The sequence below is a fragment of the Amphibalanus amphitrite genome, unplaced genomic scaffold (assembly GCF_019059575.1).
Source record: "Amphibalanus amphitrite isolate SeventyFive unplaced genomic scaffold, NRLGWU_Aamphi_draft 000592F_arrow, whole genome shotgun sequence".
Taxonomy (NCBI): Eukaryota; Metazoa; Arthropoda; class Thecostraca; order Balanomorpha; family Balanidae; genus Amphibalanus; species Amphibalanus amphitrite.
The window spans coordinates 24,202-44,507 of NW_024882086.1; the positions used below are offsets into that span (position 1 = coordinate 24,202).

Below are 20,306 nucleotides of genomic sequence, written 5' to 3' on the forward strand. Positions count from 1 at the left end.
CCCTGATCGAGCTAGAGCTTCGCGGAATAGAAACGAGCGTGTTGCCCGTGACGAGAGGAAGCCGATGATACCCAATTTTAAGGTTTTAGGTCATTGGTTGATCTTCCAGGTCAGGTCAATGACCCAAAAGTCGGGAAAATCGGGACCTGTTAGAGCGTCGTAAAGTGTGGCTGATAATTGCTATGGGATTTTGGCAACCGGACAAAAGATCGTAAAGCAAAAGATCGTATTGGAGAAGATCGTAGGAAGTTGATCGTATGCAAAAGATCGTAATGGATAAAGATCGTGCGACATAATGCTCGTATGGACAAAACATCGTATTCGCTAAAGATCGTCAAGGAAAATGATCGTATGCCAAAAAGGTTGTAATGGATAAAGATCGTGCGACATAATGCTCGTGTGGACAAAAGATCGTACTTGCAAAAGATCGTCAAGGAAAATGATCGTATGTCAAAAGATCGTTTGGAATAAAGATCATACAGTAGGTATAATGTTCGTATGGACGGAAGATCGTATTCGCAAAAGATCTTAGAGGTAAATGATCGTACGCCAAATGATCGTATGATATAAAGATCGTATAGTCAAAATATGGTATTCACACGGTGCAGCCCAACTCCAGCGCATAGGTACAAAGCTTATCAATTTCTGTGTCCGCGTAGCAGGGGCATTCCACGTCAAATCAAACACCGAAATCCGTCACCCCCTTCGATTTTTCTGAAAATTTGTAGGCAGACTGGGCATGGTTCAAAACTGAGCTACGTATAATATTTTCGAAATTTGATAACGTATGGCTGAGATATAGGTCATCGAATATAGCGAAAAATGCCACACATCAATTTTTTAAATGGCTATAACTCTGGTTCCTTTTCTGGTATCAAAATGATATTAACAGGGTCTTATAGGCAATTGATAAGGCTTTGATTTTTAATTATAAAATTAAATTGAAGTGACCTTGAAATGCATTTGACCTTGAATTAAAACATAAAAAATTAAATAGCAAAAAACACGTCACCTTCGATTTGGGTAATTTTTACATATTATGTCCGTCACAATGTTCCTAACCATCTGTGAAAAAATTGGAGTGGGCCATTCATAACTTTCGCGGCAAACGCCGTTTTCATGCATCAACATCACGCAACCGCGCGTGACCTTGAAAGACAGAGTCAAGACATGCTTGCTTGTGTACACTTTCTGAAATGAATGATTGCTGATTAGTGATATCCCAAACTCTGCGAGAATGGAAATGCATAGTCATCGTAGTCAAGCATTCACGTTCCATAGTAAAAGTGTCTCAGGCAAACGGTATTTTGCGGTGAATTTTGAGCCGTGTGGAAATGCATCATGAAGTAAATTCAACGAAAACATTTTCACGCAACGATATCTTCACGTCTTTTGATCTTCACTATACGAAAGAACATACATTTTTTTTAGTATGTATGGGGAATTTCTAGTTAATCCAATAATAAATATGGCAGTTAGAGGCCTGCTAAGAGTAACATGTCGCCGGCTGAGGCGGGCTCGGCCGATGCGGGCAAGGCCGTTTAAGTTGATGCGGGAAACGCAGCAATCACAATTTTGTGTTTACACGTTCATATTTCAATTGTTTACCAACTGATTTTCAAAATTCTTTCACCATAAGATTGCCTGTACATTTCTTAGTATTCTCACAAAATTTGACGCGAATCGAACGTAATCAGCGGTAGGGAGCGCGATGTAAAGACGGAACCGTTCCGTTCCCTCCCGGCACAGTCTACAATTCAGGCGGCGCGTAGCGGTCGGCGCCGGCTGCCGAGTCGCCGCGTCGCTGCGGCGACAGGATGTTCACTTTACACCGCTATTACTAGAACAGTTGTGAACCGATTTTCTTATTGCTTGCACGATGAGATGTCCAATTCAATTCTTGACAGGTAGCCATAATTAATTTCGCATTAATCTTATGAGATATTGGCGAAAAACAGGAGGGGTGGGCGAAATTCGCTCTTCCCCCTCCAGTGCGCGTGCTAACATACGTTTGCATTTGTGCAATTTTCTTCAAAACTTATGAATGGCCCACTCTAATTTTTTCACAGGTTGTTAAGAATATGGTAGGCAATAAAATATATGAAAATGAGCCAAATCGAAGGTGACGTGTTTTTTGCTATTTCAATATTTGTGCTTAAGAACAGAGTTAAGCAAATTTCAAGGTCATATATTTAAGGAGGTGCAATTCTAAATAAATGCTTAAGAAATAACCTAAACAGTAAGGTTTATTTCATTGAAATCAAACAAGTACAACCAAAGTTATGGTCGTTCAAAAATATAAAGATCATAAGATGCAACATTTTGTAAAAATTTGATGCCCTATATTTAGAAGACCTGTGGTCAGAATGTGCAAAAAAACATCAATGTAATGTCCGGGGTCACACAGGAACTCGCTCACAAATTTATAATGAAATCGCTGATGGTAAGGTGCAAAACAGCCGATTTTTGTTCGATTTGACGTGGAATGCCCCAGCAAGTGGCCGTCGTAAGCTCGACCATACATTGATGTTATCCCGCACCGTAGATACTAGACAGTGTCTCTGCAGCCACCATGCATCGTGACCTGTTTCGGCTGCTCGTCCTGCTGGCCATGGCCCGCCTGTTGTCCGTGACCGTCTCCCGTGACTGTGATTGGCTGCGGCCGGGCGGTACCCGCGGGGCCGCGTTACTGCATCACATGAGCTCCGACTGCTGCGGGACGCCGGGAGCTGCCGGCCAGTCCGCCCCCGGGCTACTCGAAGGACACGTGTACCGGCCACCCTACCGTCGGAGGTTCTCCCAGTCCATCACGCCGCGGCCGACCCAGTTTGAGAGCAACTGGTGCGTCTGGCCGCGGTGCGGGGTTTGTGCGGCATGGCGTGGTCTCGTTGGGATGTGCAGTGGCGACGGCTGGCGGCGCCGGGGGCCGTGCTGGCGGCCCTGTCACTGGTCGGGGTCCGTGGGACCGAGGAACAGCCGACTCCGAGCTGGCCCGTGACGAGTCTGCCTTACAGCGCAGCGGAGCGCCGATCGGGCCGACCGGGTCACCCCTCCCCAGCGGGCGGCGGGCGGGGACGGAGCTGCGACATCGTCTCCCCCAGGTGCGCCCAGCCCGCGCTCGGCGCGAGAGCGGAGGCGGCGAGGAGAGAGAGGGCGGAAGTGACCACGCTGGGCTGCTAATCGGCTCGCTCAACATCCAGTCAGTGAAGCCGAAACTGCTGGAGCTGTCCCAGGAGCTGCACCGGTTCAACTATGACGTCATGGTTTTCAGGAAACCTGGTTTAAACCATCCACTCCCAGTCGACTTCTGGTGCTGCCCGGCTACCAGCTCTACCGCTCGGACCGACCAGACGGTCGTGGCTACGGTGGAGTGGCACTCGCCATCAGGTGTGGAATCGACGCCACAAGACTGGAAGTGCCGGAACGGCGGCGCCCGGACAGCGCTCTAGAGACTCTCTGGGTGCTCCTGAAACATGGACAAAGGTCGGCAGCTGATAGTGGCTTCAGCATACCGACCGCCTAATCGCTCTGTGGCCGCCGTCTCATCAGACTTTACCGACCTAGAAACGCAATACCAACGCATGCTTGTTCAGCTTGTTGATCACCCAAACACTGACGTGCTGATTTGTGGTGACCTGAACTGTGACCTTCTCAAGCCTGATTCCGACGTAGGCTGCCGCCGTCTCTCACAGTTCCTATCAGATTTTGGCTTTCATCAATCCATTCGATCTCATACTTACAGGACTCGCTCTCTCTTAGACGTTTGTATTGCTAAACGACCTGATTCTTTTATCCGCAGCGGTGATCGTTTTTGTCATTTTAGTCCTCATATGTTCATACGCACTTTCATTAGAACCAGCAGACCCTGCATTAAGCCATTTAAAGCCCAGACTCGCTCAGTCATAGACCACTATATAGGTATATAGTAGTGATGTCAATTATGGAAAATCGGAATACCGATACCAAACCAAATACCAACCAAAAACACGGGAAAATACCGAAACCAAACCAACTTGGGAAAATGAGGGAAATGCCAACTTTTTACCGATTTCTTAGCCTCTTATACATTAGTGAGGGTTTATGATACCAACAAAACACCAAACACATTACGATTGCAATACCAAATACCAAGTTGGTATCGGTTTGGTATCGGTACCTATACCAAGAAGTTGGTATCCGATTGACATCTCTAGTATATAGTGGTCTATGGCTCAGTTAATAGCATTGATCTTTCATGCTTTTACGCTGATCTTAGGCAGGTAAATTGGTATTTGGTCGCCGATTTTTGGGGCTTCTTCCGCTTCTGAAAAATGGAAAACTGTTTTTGTACGTGTTTTCACCTGTTATTGACCGGCACGCACCACTAAAAACTGTGACAATACCGACCGCTCCGCCGGTGTCCCACGAGACCCGTGACCTAATGGCCCGCCGCCGCGGCGCACTGAGAGTGTGGGGTCACAGGTCGACCGAGTATGGCCACCTGAACCGCGCTGTCAGATCGGCCATTCGACGGGACACCCGAGCTGACGTGTGCCGACGTGTAAAGGAACAGGAGGTCCTCGTCTATGTGGCGCCACACGCGAGACGTCATAGCAGGGAAAACGTCCGGCGAGCGCACGCTGCCCTCCGTGTCCGCCGACTGTATGAATGAGTAGGTACTTTGTACAGGTAGGACCGCGTGTGGCTAAGGAGATAGCTGATCAGGGCCCTGTGCCACACATTGACTGCAGGCTCCCGCGCGTAGGTTCGTGTGCTTTTACCTACAGTTCGACCGGTGTCACTGCATACACTGCGGCGCACTATTTTTAGCATGCGCAACACATCGGCTCGCGGTGATGACGGACTGTGTATACGTGCTATCAAGGCCAGTTTGAAACTGTCCAGTTTGGCCAATCCTGGTAGGCATGATTTGGGGCCCCGGGCCATGCCACCTCCTGTTGGAACACACAATTTTTTTTTCTTCACAAATCAATCACACTTGCAGATAATGCTACTATATCAAATAACTCACCACGCGGATGCATCAAACTACTAGATTGAGTAATAAGCTGCATGCATAGGCCATAGGATGTCAAATTTTAAGTTGTGTAACGTAACTAGGTATAGGTATCATACAAATAGCACTCACCTCGTGACTTCGATCTGCTCGACCAGCTGGTTAGCGTGTCCACTTCCAGTGTACATATACGGCAATCAAGCATGTCTGGGTGTACATACATGTTTGAGATGCGGCTGTAGCTGAATGGATTGCACGCTGTCTCAGTTGCACCGTACATATCACGTGGCTATCAGCTCGGTGATTTCCAACGAACAACACTGGTGATGATGCACGTAAACAAATGCCTACAATCACATATATTTATAAATATAGGTGAACGCAACACTTTTGACATATATGAAAGAGTAAAAGACCCAATTGGTTCACAGGTAAACAAAGTGCCTTCCGGGGCTTACCGGAAAAGTCAAGGCCGGGCAGACGAGCACAAACAGCTCAAAACAGTACGCACAATAATCTCCCGCACCCACTATCTGACTGTTGCGACTGCCTCGCGCGCGCAACATCCCCGCGCAGCCCGCCACGGCGCGCCGCGCCGGCTAGTGTGGCAGCCAGGCCGCAGCGGATAAGTTAGAGCGACCGCAGCCCCGCACCGGGGCTGGATGTGACCGATCAGATATCGAGACATATGTATCTTCCCCGGCTGATTGAACGATTGGAAGCCTTAGCAGTCAGCACCACCCGACAGAATTAGGCACGGAATCTGGAGGTCGGACTTCGCATTCTCTTTCATGTGCCCCTTTCCTCAGCGGGGGGAGCTCCGCTCCGCATCTTGGGTGTCCCGCTCCCCAACGCGCAGCTCGAGTTCCCGTAAGCGGTCATTGAGAGCGCGGAATTGAGATGTGACGAACGTGCGAAAGTCGTGCTGTTCCTGTGAGATGGATGCCAGCAGCTGGAGTACGTTGTCAACCTTTGCACCGACGCCGCTGTTTTGAGGCGTTGGACTTCTCATAGCCTCTTCGACGCCACGGCTCTCGGCCGGCGCAGAGCGGCCGGACTCTGAGCTGTGTGATCCGGAGTTCCATCCGCTGTACGGGTCAGAGTGATGATCAGGTCCGCTCTCTGACTGACACTCTCCGGTGCGCGCTACAGCAAACAGGTCCGCTGTAGCACAAAGAGAGGTTGACGGCGTTGCTGTCGTCGCTTCGCATCCCCGATCACGAGTCGTTGCACTGGAAGTGAAGCTCTCGGGCTCGACATGCACCTCGCGTTTATCGTCTGGCTCTTTGAAATACAGCCTTTTTGTCCATCCAAGACGTTGGATATCCAGCGTTGGCTGTTCGATTTCTTCTTTACATCTGTCGTCATTCCACATAGCAAGCATGTTGTTCAGCACTTCCGAGTGGATCTCTTGTAAGGAAAATTCGCACAGTGACGTGTCGAACGCTTTTTCGAGGGCGTGTACATACCAGGCGCCCTGAACATTGTTGCGTAGCGCCTTACGACCCGGCAAAGCAGTGTAAGTGACGAACATGTCGCTGTAAGACATACCCCCTTCACTGATTGGCTTATCTCGCTTGCGCTCATCCTCTTCGCTTTTGTCGCGACACGCTTGGAAAATCAGCCACTTTGGCTTACCAGCCAGGTTCGGCGCGTTCTCGTCGCAGAAACAATCGATCACCGACTGGAAAGAGAGTAGTTCACGGTCGTGTCCCTCCAGCGCTTCATTGACACCGTGCGTCATAACCGCCAGCACAGCTGCATCCGCGTCTTCATGGTCAGGACGCTTGGCGAATGCGCTTATCTCCTCCAGAAGACGATCTTTGGTAAGATTTGTCATCTGTTTCACATGAAAACCAAGTCTTTTCAGAAGGAACGTCAGCGCCAGCTCATCCATCTCACTACCATCGCGCCTTGCTTTTTTCTTTTCTTCTTCCTCGGATCTTTTCCCCTCTTTTTCTTCTTCCTCCGGCCTTCCTTCTCCCTCGCACCTTTTTTCTTCTTTCTCGATGAAGTCCACGTTGTTGATGACGAGAGCTAAATTGGTTGTTCCAGGTTTGAAACGATAGCGACCAGGGTCGGACCCGACCAAAGCTTTGGTCGACGGTTTTGGAGGAGGTGTATTGGGCCATGAATCACTTGGAATAGAAGCCCGCATGCCTTCCAAAAGCTGGGAGTCAATGCCTTTCCTTTGTAGCTCTGTTACTGTCCTGTAGAGTTCATCCTTTATTATCGGTTTGTTTTTTGACGGAAGGCCGCAAATCTGTTCGATTAGTTCTTTCCACAGACGAAGAGCAGCTTTGGTGGCGCCAGTCTTTGTCATGGTCTCCACAAGTGTACCAGTGCTTTCGATGAGATGCAGTATTGCGTCTTTCGCCGCTTTTTGATGGTCCTTCTCAAGCAGAAGCCGACAATGTTCAATAAGCATCTTTCTAATGTCATTCACAAATGTCTTTTGGCTTTTTCCTTGAATTTCATGACACACTTCAATCATCCGATCATTGATGAACTTCGTCCCTTTTTCGTCAAAGACTGTCCGGACCGATTCTAGGAGGTGTCTCAACATGACACAGCAGCGGTCTCTCTGTCCTTCTCTTAGCAGCTTGAGTGTACTGTCTATCAGAATGTTCCACACCTCCTTAATAGTTTGTGATTCAATGGCGTTCTGCTTACACCTGCTGGCTTTCACTGCACCAGCCAAGTGACTGGCTAACATCTTCCACATCCACATACGCTTGTTTTTCTCCGCCGCAGCTTCATTTACTATCTGTTTCCATATTTTGGAGGCTGTCTCTTTTTGTGGGCTCGGTAGACTCAGAATCGGGACGCCCGCCACTCCTTCTCGATCCTTCTCATGCTGGTCCAACACCAGAGCTGCCAGCATTCGTCGAACAAACTCATCCCAGAAGTCCATCGCGTCTGGTCGTTGACTGCTGGTCACATTCAGCTGCATCCTCAGCTGAGTTTGCACGGCTTTCCAGGTTTTCAGGGCCAGCTCATCACGACCAAGCTCCAAAAACACACAGATCATGAGCGACCAATGCCTCGGTCTTCTGCCGTCCAGAAAGGAAAGCATGCTGTCTACCCGATTTGCCATCGGCGTTTCTTGCAACTCCGTGGCTTGTTTCTCTGTCAGGCAGTTCCACTTTTTCATAATATCCAGTAGCTTTTCGTCCACTTCCAGACCCTTCAACTCCCCTTTTAGGTCTCGCAAACCTTTTGTGGGATTAGGTGACATTGCTGCCTCCTCTTGAATGGTGTTGCACCTGCAAAGACATACAAATTTACAATAAGAACAGTTTGCTCATTTGTTTGATGACATTCCATGGAAAAACAATGTTGCTGCAGGATGAGAGGACTACACATTATTAATTTCAACCTTCCATTTGTACTGCAATAAATGCGCAAGCTGCATGAGGCATCAGCTGAGGCAAAATTGGGAACCCATTTAACCCGCAGTGTGCTGCTGGTCTGGGTTTTCCGTGTCGTGCTGGGGGGGGGGGGCGTTTTGCCCCGTCTTACTCGGCTTGGGTCACGTAGCGACACGCGATAAGTGGCATTCGAAGAGGTTAAAAATAAAAACAAAATACTTCAGTCATTTTTATGTCAGGCCAAAGGTCAAGTCACCAGAGGTCATCAACGGCCAAATTTTGCATAGTTCAACAGTTTTCGAGAAATTGGCGCATAACTCTGGAGCCAATAAAGCTACAGCGCCGTGGAAAAGCGCCCTCGACATTTGATATTATCGGGTCCCTGATAAAAGGCTGCTACAAGGCCAAGGTCACGGGAGTGTATCTACAGGGGGATTTTTTACAGGGCAAAAAGTTCTTAATAATAAGAGATATTAACCTTACTCTCATATTAGCCAAAAGATATAAAATTTCAAAAAGACAAAATACAGTTTCGGGAGCTTTCGGCTTTGCGCCTTTATCAACCGTTATGTATTATTTAGATCATTTTCGTCACAAACTTGCATGGAACAGAAAATTCGAATTGGTACGAACATGTAGAAATCACACACGCACTTCCCAGCTACTCTTTAAAAACGCATCTATGCAAAACTTACAGAGACATAAAAGATTTATCATGAAGTGCAGAACAAGATAGTCATGTCGAAAACATGAGTCATACGTTCAGCGGAGATAGTATATATCGTGGGTACATCATCAATAATGGGTCCCGACCCCCCGACCAACATTAAAAATATGGAGATAAGCATATATGAGGTAAGTACATGCATGCATATAGGGGAGAGCGGGGAGAGTTGTATCATGTCCAAGTTGTATCAGGGCGAATTGTGCCAAACTTATCCAATGGATGGCGCTCGCGACACGCCCAGCCGACGAGGTTTTCCGGGCGCCATCTTTCCCTGTTCTGTCTTTTGGCTGAGTGGACGCGTCTCGAGGTGAGAGCCGATTTTATGTTTTTTTAATGTCATTCTAAAAAAATAAGTTGCAAGAAAATGTGTGTTTTGGGCATTTAGATGTGCACGAATTTGAAAGATCTCCGTAGCGGTGGTGAGGGTAGGTTCTAAGGCTACGTGAGTGAAAACGGATTTCTCCAGCTGTCCGCTGTTTTTTTAGCACGAGGATGTTTTTCCAAGATGACGGCTAGGTACATGTTGTATCAGAGCCGGGTGGGGTATGTTGTAACATGTATGTATGTATGTATGTATGTATGGGTATGTTGCTTTTGATCGCGAAAGCTAAGCCCTGGCTCGCGTTTGTAGGTAGCTAGTCAATGCTCGTTCCATTTCGGCACAATGTGTTGGCTTCTTTGCTCTTATAACGGGCCACTTTTGCGTCTAGTCTGTTGATGTTTCGCTCGGATTGCATTGACCTAAGTTTGGTCTAATAAAGTGAAGCCTTTGAGCATACCTATACATTGTATTAACCCCATTTAATGTTGCTGTTATGTTCAAAACCAGTAGCAAGCACACTCCCTGAAACGTGAAATAGTGATACAAATTACCCCACCATGTGATACAACTCACCCAAGCCATGGGGCAAGTTGTATCAAAAACATTGTTCTATTCGGCAGATCGTAGAAGAAAAACTGGTAGAGGTAGCGGAAAAGTTACTTTGCACAAAAAAGCAGAAGAATCAAGGAAGGGGATAGTATGGAAATAATGAGTTTATCACGGATAGTTACGAGGTTATGGGTCTCGGAGTAAAAACTGATACAACCCACCCCACTCTCCCCTACGATAGCAGAAGTGTACAACAGCATAACCGCACGGCGCACACCCGCGCACACAAGTTTCCACGGTCAGTCAGTTTAGATATAATGACCACTCAGATGATAGGCCAAGACGAGGTTTGCGTGTTAACCCTATTAGTGGCAGGGGGGGGGGGGTTGTTTTTATCCACCCCTCAGGTTTTTCGGGAATATCTCCGAAACCGCTGAAGCTACGATGCTGAAATTTTCTGACTTTTCCTAAAACTAAATTGGGCACATTCCCTGAAAATTTCAAGTTCATAACTTTACCAGGAGCGGCTCCAGAGCACTGGGAATTGGGGGGTCCTATTCGTGAAGCGAGTCATTTGGGCGAAGATCACGATGCTGCACCAGTTTTACGAACAGTGAATGAAATGTATCATGTGATAACATATACAGTTATTGTGCATCCTCTTTTGACACGTATTTGCTATAATAGGCGGATCCAGGCGTCCAAAAAGGGGGGTTATGTTTTACCTCCCAACATAGGTGCCCTGACACCGCCTATGCATGACCAATACAATTGTAGTCGTTCTCTCATAAGAAAATTGTAACATAACAAGACCATTACCACCCTTTTTAGAAACAGTACCAACAAAAACCTTATTTACTATACTTTTTGTGTACCCCCAATCTCAATGATCTGTATCCGCCTATGATTTTTGAAAATGCATATTTTTAGGATCCATGTGAATTCCTGGTTCATTCTCTATCGATCGGCAAAAGTTGCGTTAAGATTGGGTCAGAAACCTGGCCGTGATAAACAGTCTAAAATGTATCTGCAATTTGCCCGTTTTTACCCCCCTCTACCCCCCCCCCCTATTGACATTTTTTAATTTTTATTTTTTAGAAATGTAGATCACGTTGAGCGAAATCGAATGCCGTTTGAATTTTGAAAATCGGCCCGTTATATCTCGAGATATCAAGGGGGGTCGTAAACAGCCCCCCCCCCCCTGCCACTAATAGGGTATAGCCAGGAGCCTGCCACTAATAGGGTTAAGAGTGGGTTGAAGTTCGCGAATAAAAATGGATTCCCAAATTTTTCTATCTGGGCCGTCTTTTGACGCATGCAGAATCTTGATTGAGACGTGTCTCAATTGAGATTCAATTGAGACTCAAGTGAGACGTCTCAATCAAGATTCTGCATGCGTCAAAAGACGGCCCAGATAGAAAAATTTGGGAATCCATTTTTATTCGCGAACTTCAACCCACTCTTAACACGCAAACCTCGTCTTGGCCTATCATCTGAGTGGTCATTATATCTAAACTGACTGACCGTGGAAACTTGTGTACGCGGGTGTGCGCCGTGCGGTTGTGCTGTTGTACACTTCTGCTATCGTATGCATGCATGTACTTACCTCATATATGCTTATCTCCATATTTTCAATGTTGGTCGGGGGGTCGGGACCCATTATTGATGATGTACCCACGATATATACTATCTCCGCTGAACGTATGACTCATGTTTTCGACATGACTATCTTGTTCTGCACTTCATGATAAATCTTTTATGTCTGTAAGTTTTGCAAGATGCGTTTTTAAAGAGTAGCTGGGAAGTGCGTGTGTGATTTCTGCATGTTCGTACCAATTCGAATTTTCTGTTCCATGCAAGTTTGTGACGAAAATGATCTAAATAATACATAACGGTTGATAAAGGCGCAAAGCCGAAAGCTCCCGAAACTGTATTTTGTCTTTTTTAAATTTTATATCTTTTGGCTAATATGAGAGTAAGGTTAATATCTCTTATTATATTCATAATGTCTCTCAAAACTGTGCTAAAAACCATTCAAGATAAAAAGTTTTTAAGCCTAGAGATACCAAAACATATAACAAACGCGAAAAAAGTATATCCATGTGAAAGGAAATTGTTTGTCATTTTGTTTTCAGGACCTTTTAAAGACTTCTTGGGACTCATTCTGTTGTGAAGTTCCGTGAAAATGGCGCACAACAAAATGTTTTCCCCAAAATCGCCAATTACTCCAGGCTTGCGTGCATTAAAACTGTGCTCACTTCGAGCACGTTCTGTAAGCCTGAACGGAGCTCAAACTCTGTTGAGTTTGTATAATAATTCATTTTCGCGCAATAATTCATTTGTGTTCGGCGGTCGTAATTCTGTTCGCCGCGTGTGTGTCGCCGCCCGGCTACGGTCGCGCTGGCGTGCCGTGCGGCGCAGTATATGTTTGCGGGCGCGGCGCTCGGGCGCGGTGATTGGCGGTCGCTCACATGTCATGTGACCCGCAGTGGCCTCCGGTCTGTCTCGGAGGAGCGGGCCACTCGTGTCTCAGCATTCGTCTGGACCGGGTCGGTCGCAATGTGCGTTAGCCTCCAGAGTAGCCTTGCCGGGCTCTCCGGGCCGTAGCACTTGTGGCCGCCGAGTGCAGGAAACGGACTTGTTGTTCCTTTCTTGAGAGGTTCACTCGGCCTAAATTGACACTTAACCTTTTTTTGGCACCCAAATCCAGACGGAAGCCCGAAGCATTGCATGATGCAGATAACAGACGTGTATCTCATTGACGCCGTTTATGCTGCATCATCAATGCTCCCTATTCCCAAGTTACATAAAACCGTGCATTTCGCCTGGGTGCACGTTTCACGGCGAAATTAGAGGGGCTGTCCGTAAGCCCCTTCGTGAGCACATGAGGGAAAACAAGGGGTTGCATATGATTTGTGCCATATCACAATTGTACCCGATCGTATGGTGATACGGTGACTGCCTCTCGAAATTGCATTGCCTGTTGGTGTCGAAGCTGGTGCACCACAATACAGCACTGAGGTCAAATCCATGTATGTTCTTTTAGTATACCGGCGCAACGAACGGACGGATTCTTAACATAGTCCTCCGGGCCGGATAGTCTTTTCGGTTTTAAAATTTGTACCTTGTTAACCGGACAGACATTGTTTGATACAGTCCACTTTTACCCCTCTTGTTGAAATCCGTTTAGTTCAACATGGATGATTTGTTGAGCACCAGATCAAGGCTTCGTTCAAAGGCAACCAAACAATGTAACGACCTCAGGTCATACCGAGAGGGGGATCGAAAGGCACTTGATGTGGATCAGCTGGCTCTCAAACTTCATCACTTGGAGAAGCTGCAGAATGAGCTTCAGCATGTCCAGGACCAGCTCGACAAGCTTGGTCAGCCTGACGATTCCAGTCATAGCCAAAACATGGAGGATGAGATGTTTCTCGGCTCCAGGCTACTCGTTCGGCTCGAGAAAGCTGAACATGCCGCTCGGAGTGTCGACTCCCAAAATTCGATGGGAAATGCAGACCTCAAGACATCTGTCACAGTGAGGATTCCCACTTATCATGGCGACGTGATGAAATGGTCCGAGTTTTGGGAACTCTTCACAATTTCTGTTCACGACAACCCAGTCTATGCTGACGTGCAAAGGTTTGTCGTATTGAAGTCGCATTTGGCCGGTGCGGCGCTCCGCACCATCCAAGGGATTCCGGTGTCAGGTGCAGGCTATGCTCAGGCTGTAGCAGTTCTCAAAGAGCGCTTCGATCGCAGCGAGCTGCGGCGAGAGCTTTTGATGCGCGAGCTCTTGAACATGCCATCAGTCCGCCATGGTGACCTTCGGGCCATGCGATCCTTGATTGATCACCTTTGTGCTCACACACGCGCTCTGAACACCCTCGGTGTGCCCACCGAGAGCTTCTCGAGCCTCCTCCTACCAGTGGTGAAAGGCAAGATTCCGGAAGACTGGCGACTGCTGTGGGCCAGAAAGGAGAGTGGTGACTTTGGTGCCTTTATTGAATTTCTCAATCGAGAGATACGGATTCGTGAGTCAGCCAAAGTGTCGGAATCGGCCGTTTCCGTCGACGTGCCACCCTCGACGCCGTCTGTCATGAGAAGCATGACCACGCGTCGTGAGCCCCTGAATAAACGGACACAGCCACCTCAAAGGCCGAGGATGACGGCGTGTGGCGCGTGTCGTCAGGGGCATCACCAGCTTAAACAAAGCGTATGCGAAGCAGAGCCCTGTGTTGAATGCGACCGGTATCATCACTTCCTGCTTCCCGATCCGGACCTCTTGTCAGGAGGTCCCTCTGTGGTTCCGGCGGCAGAGCCGTCACCCGATGCTGCCAGCATCTCACCAGTACAGAACTCTCCCCGAGAGACGGGGTTGAGTGTTGAGGGCGATGATCAGCCCGATCATCCAGCTCGCCACCGTCAACAAAAGGAGATGACGTTTGACGTGGGCACTATTGGAATTATTGACAAGGATGAGACCGTCGTCTCAAACCCAGGGCTCCTGTCCGAGCCCGCAGGGAACGAAGTGGATGAACCCCGTGAGGTGGGCCAGGTGAAGAGCTCCGAAGAGCATCCTGTGCCCATCAGGTCTACTACACTGCCTGGCCGACTGCCAGATGGTCTCAGCAGAGAGAAAGCTGTCATGTTCAACACGCACGGCGATGGCGTGCCGACGAATGCAGCTGTTGATCTCTCTGATGCTGAGTATGAACAATCACCAATGGAACTCTCCGAGTCTGACGCTGTGGGCTCGTGCACGGTGGGGAGCCGTTCTGCTGCTCAAGCGCCTGATCTGCCGGATGTCTCTGCCGAGACGAGGCAGAATCTTGAGCAAGGCCAGAAGCTGTTGCATAGGCCGATTGCCTTTGAAGCTTTCTGGTCCCCCCACCAAAGGGCACTCCAATGCCTGCAGTCAGACGTGCATGAGAAAGTCTTTGAAGTGGTCAACCCAAATGACCAAAGGAGCAGAGCATGCTCGTGGTTCTTGTCGGAGACACGTCCGAGGTCTTGCCGGATTCCGTTTGGGCAGACCGGACGTCCCCCAGAACAAATGCGTCGGGGGTGAGGTTGGAGTCGTGGACTCCTCCTCCAAGCTGTGCACTGTGCAGTGTGCACTCAGTCCGGACAGTTGATTTAGTTTTTTTAAGGAATTTAATTTAACTTTTGTTGATATAATTTGCCAACGCCCTTGAACTTCGCCAGATGCAAGGTTCTCATGAGCGTGATCGCCCATGACGTGGAGAGTTTGTCGGCTTCCACGCGAGCCTTTCGTTCTTAGGGTTCTCATTGAGCGTGCCCGCTCGGGACGTGGCAAGTCTGTTGGCTTCCACGCGAACCATTGGTCCTCCTGCACTGTTCAAAGCTATGTTTCACGCATGTCTCTTTTCCACAGCATGGACGTGTCGTGTGCTGCTGACCTGACGTGGTTCGTGGCAGGAGGCGCGGCTGCCGGTGACTACGTCGGCGACTCCGTCGCTCACGACGGGGAACGCCGTGCTGAGCCAGCCGAGCTAGGGGTGTTGCCCCCTGGAGCTGTCGCCGACGTACATGCATCCAAGAGATCGTGGCGGACGCTGATGCGTCCCATCTGGCTGCCCACGGGTGCAGCCGCTGAGCAGTGCCAGTGACGCCCCACTACCGTCGTAGCGGTGCGTAAGCGCAAGGGCCGTGCCATTCGGTGCATCTGGCGGGCGATGGATGCGGACGCACACGCACTACATGGACACTTTCGCAAGTGATGCGCGACCGCGACAGACGTAATCCGGTGCGCGAGAAGTGTTTTTAAGTAGTTTGTCAGTGATGTGCCCATGTATTTTAAAATGTGCTCCCAAGACGCACATTTTGGTGGGGAGTATGTTGAGTTTGTATAATAATTCATTTTCGCGCAATAATTCATTTGTGTTCGGCGGTCGTAATTCTGTTCGCCGCGTGTGTGTCGCCGCCCGGCTACGGTCGCGCTGGCGTGCCGTGCGGCGCAGTATGTTTGCGGGCGCGGCGCTCGGGCGCGGTGATTGGCGGTCGCTCACATGTCACGTGACCCGCAGTGGCCTCCGGTCTGTCTCGGAGGAGCGGGCCACTCGTGTCTCAGCATTCGTCTGGACCGGGTCGGTCGCAATGTGCGTTAGCCTCCAGAGTAGCCTTGCCGGGCTCTCCGGGCCGTAGCACTTGTGGCCGCCGAGTGCAGGAAACGGACTTGTTGTTCCTTTCTTGAGAGGTTCACTTGGCCTAAATTGACACTTAACCTTTTTTTGGCACCCAAATCCAGACGGAAGCATTGCATGATGCAGATAACAGACGTGTATCTCATTGACGCCGTCTATGCTGCATCATCAATGCTCCCTATTCCCAAGTTACATAAAACCGTGCATTTCGCCTGGGTACACGTTTCACGGCGAAATTAGAGGGGCTGTCCGTAAGCCCCTCCGTGAGCACATGAGGGAAAACAAGGGGTTGCATATGATTTGTGCCATATCACAATTGTACCCGATCGTATGGTGATACGGTGACTGCCTCTCGAGATTGCATTGCCTGTTGGTGTCGAAGCTGGTGCACCACAATACAGCACTGAGGCCAAATCCATGTATGTTCTTTTAGTATACCGGCGCAACGAACGGACGGATTCTTAACAAACTCAAAGTTTGTGTGTGCAAATGAAATGTCAGAATGTGCTTATTACAAAGATATACATTGGCTGTCAGTTGATGTGTTTTCTGGTAGCGCCATTGCTCTTTACTTTTTGCCCTGTATAAAAAATCACCCTGTATTTCACTGATTCAAGTCAGCTATAATAATTTATATATTTTGTCATCCTGAGGCTCTAAATGAATGCTTAGAGCAAAATGGAGGCCAGATTCGTGATCTGCGACTACGAATTCATCATTAACGACCTTTCGTGTATCAAGGTCAACCAAAGGTCATTCGAGGTTACATGGGGTCAACATAAAACTTGAACTTTTCCAAACAAAATGTATGTCATTTGACGCGTCTTGACGAGACTATAATGCGATGGTACTACTGCCGTAGCTCTAGGACAATCTTTGTTGAAGATATTTGCGAAAAACTAAAACCCCAGCTCGGGGTCGTTGACATGACCTCTGACCTCAGGTCACCCAAATTATTTTAGTATTTTTTGCTAGGTCAAACTCTACACAATCGTGCTCGTAATTTGTCATTATCTCTAAAACTCTAAAACGTCTTTCCATCCCCAGCAGGCGTTTCTGACCTACTGAAAATATTCGCCAGGGGGGGGGGGGGGGTAAAAAACGCCCCCTCCGCCCGCGAGGGTTAAGTTATGATTTCCGAGGGACTTCTCACAGACTTCGAGCTGTAATCGGTCAGAAACGAATATGCTAGCCTATAGCCCGGAGTGAGAAGAGGAGAGGGGCGATATTTATTTCCTGCTACTCGTAAGACACCGCACCTAACTGTCGCACTATCAAGTCTCGACTATCAGAACGGTGCACCGTTCTGATACTTGATAGGTACTTGATATTTCGAGTCTCGAATTTCGCCAGCGCGCTGTCGAAATTCGAGAATTTGATTTCAGCTGCTAAGGCGGGAAGGAACTGCCTTTGACATTCTACTTCTAACTGAATGACAAACATACAAATCTCAAAAGTGGCAATGCGTTCACACGTCCATGGATGCCGCTGACGCTGTCGGCACTCGTGGTCGTAACCAAATCGGCTCCTCACAATGCCGCTCACATTACACTCACCTCCGTATCAGACTTGGCTTACACTGTTATTGCACTGCCGTGACCGTTCACTCGACCCCGTGAATGCGTGATAACTATCCACCAGCGGCCCCGTCCGTCAGAGAGCTGGGCGGACTCTCCCCTCAACTGTGCCCCCGACTGTGGGCCATGCACGGCCCCCGGCCCGGCGTTCACTAGCATGGCGCGCCACCTGACGAGCGTGATAAGAACTATGTCGATGAGTCACTCGGTCACGCTGCACGGCTCGGGAGCGGGACCGCCTCGGACGGACGTGTGATCGCACGGCTCATCCGGCTTCCCGGCCAAATAAACTTGATCGGAGACGGGAATCCACTTGGAGGTTCTCGGATGCCATGCAAAATAGAAAACAGACACGTTTGATTTTGAGCATTGCTGACACTACAGCAGGTCTCAGTAAGAGTTCACAAACAACGCTGCGCAAATCATCTACCTATAGGTAGCCTTCCTTTCCTTTGATACCTTATCGTGTTGGTGCTATCGGGTTTCGGAATTGTATGAATCATCTGGTCGGCACAAGCAGAGTGTCCCTTGCATAGCATCTTCATACACCTTTTTGCACCTAGCTTAGCTGCACTGCACGCATTTATGTAAAAGTGCTGTCAATTTCGACAGTAAAAAACAGTGCTGAGTGCAATGATGTAGGTATTGAATTGTTGCAAGAGTTTTGCTATTGATAAGTCATCTTATTTCATCCAAGAACAGGTGAAAGCGGCACTAGTTACGTTAGACATAGCGTACCTATGTACATAATTCTCCAGGGTTTTGATCTAAGGCATAGGACATAAGTTTTCGGTAATGTTCAAGTAATTCCGTTTAAATAGCACAAGTAGGTACCTACCTACCATATCTACCCAAAAGCGCAAATTTAATCACGTTCACTCTTAAAACTACGATGCGTGTGTTTTGCAATGTTTATTCCATCTATGCACCAGAATGCCAGTGTACCTATGTGTGATAGGTATCAAACCTTTGTATACATAGGTACATTCACCATCCTTAAGTTATCACGCTCAAATATGCTACTTTAGATATCTTTACATGCAGATTAACTTATGCACCAGTGGGTTTTTGTCCTCTGTGATTTTTGCGGCGGTTATAAAAATACTTTAAAACTCCGTCTTTTAGTGGCTACAGTGCAGTCACATACCTACACACAGCTCTAAAGTATATGAGAACCAACATCCTAAAAATATGATCGATGTGCTAACATGTTACTGAACACATAAACAGGTAGGCTGTTCGCTTAATTTACTACAGTAGTGATGTGATCATTGGCAGGGCCTCCTCTAAGGAATTTTCACTTGGGGGGGGGGGAGAGGTTCCAGGAGCCAAACCTGGGGTACCCCAAATCCTGTTTTCTCATCGGATTTAAGCAACTTGTGTTTCGTCACAGCCCTGATACGATTTTTTGTTGTTGAAACCCTAAAAAAAATAGCCCGCGCCCCGCTGGGGGGCAGAATCTGCCCCCCTCCCGTTTTTCGCCAATAACTTCTAAACGCGTTAAGCAAGCGACGTCAAATTTTCAGTAGCTTATCAAACATCAATTTGACACGTTCTCTAAAAATTTGAGCGTAATCCGTCGGATTTTTTTTTTTTGAGAAATTGACGTTTTAGTGACGTCATGTTCGCCATTTTCGCCTAGAAAACGGCAAAATTTCAAATGCCGCTAACATCTTCATTTTGAAAGGAATCAAGACGTAACAAAAAAGGTTATACGTGATTCTACTTTGTCTATCAAATGGCTATCTCGGTGTTTTTGAAAATTTTGGATTTTGGCCCAATTCTTTTTTCAAAAAAACTGACTTTTTTGGAAAATAATTATAAAATCCAAAATTTTTAGAGTATCGAAAAAACCGGAATATATGTCAGAGAAGTGATGTATGTGCACCTACATACCAATTTTTAAATGAATTGATTACTTCGAACATCTACAAGTTTCGCCGCGATGGGTCACTATTTACGCGAGTTATTTGCGAAAAAAAAAACAAGGGGAGTGGGTCTATCCGACCTCCAATAAGTGCGAGGGTTAATCTCTCCCAAACACTGGAAACCAAGGTCGTACCTATATGGAAGCAAACAGCTTCTCTCATCCTATAACTCTGCGATATTCTTATTTGAGCGAAAAGCAGTTTCCTCTTAAAGAATACGCACGCTTACCCGAAAGAATATTCACACTCCTCCGTGTTGAACGTTTGCTTGATTGAGAGGACGACCCAACGGGACGTTTCCTTCTCAAAGGGATGGACTTTGTCCCTTTGGGGCGTCAGTCAGTGTTCAATTATAAGTTCAATGTCTCGCCTCTATCCGCTCGTCTCAGGGGGATCTGAAATGTTCTCAGTAGACTGAAAGAGCCCAACCCAACGGTATAAGAAAACTAAAATTAGTCCAATACGGTGGGTGATCGTTAAGAAATTGTGGATTTTGTTTGTTTGGTTAGCTTGAAGTGGAAGTTCATCATTTTTCTATATCATTGGCTTAACTGCGTGTCTCCCCCCCGTGACGCGATTTCAGCTCCACTGGGTGTGTGTGTGTGTGTGTGTGTGTGTGTGTGTGTGTGTGGAGTGTGTGGGGGTGCAGTGGCATCACTGCGGGGGCCG

General features: G+C 47.9%; 1 protein-coding gene across 1 annotated transcript; it reads right to left on the reverse strand.

The window, feature by feature from the left end:
- Positions 1-5,340: 5,340 nt before the first annotated feature.
- LOC122394453 lies at positions 5,341-17,838 on the reverse strand. Its single transcript, XM_043391342.1, has 2 exons — positions 17,689-17,838; positions 5,341-8,262 (listed from the first exon to the last, which is right to left on the reverse strand). The coding sequence occupies exon 2, from the start codon at positions 8,232-8,234 to the stop codon at positions 5,802-5,804; it is 2,433 nt and encodes an 810-aa protein (XP_043247277.1). The 5' UTR covers positions 8,235-8,262; positions 17,689-17,838; the 3' UTR covers positions 5,341-5,801.
- Positions 17,839-20,306: the final 2,468 nt, after the last annotated feature.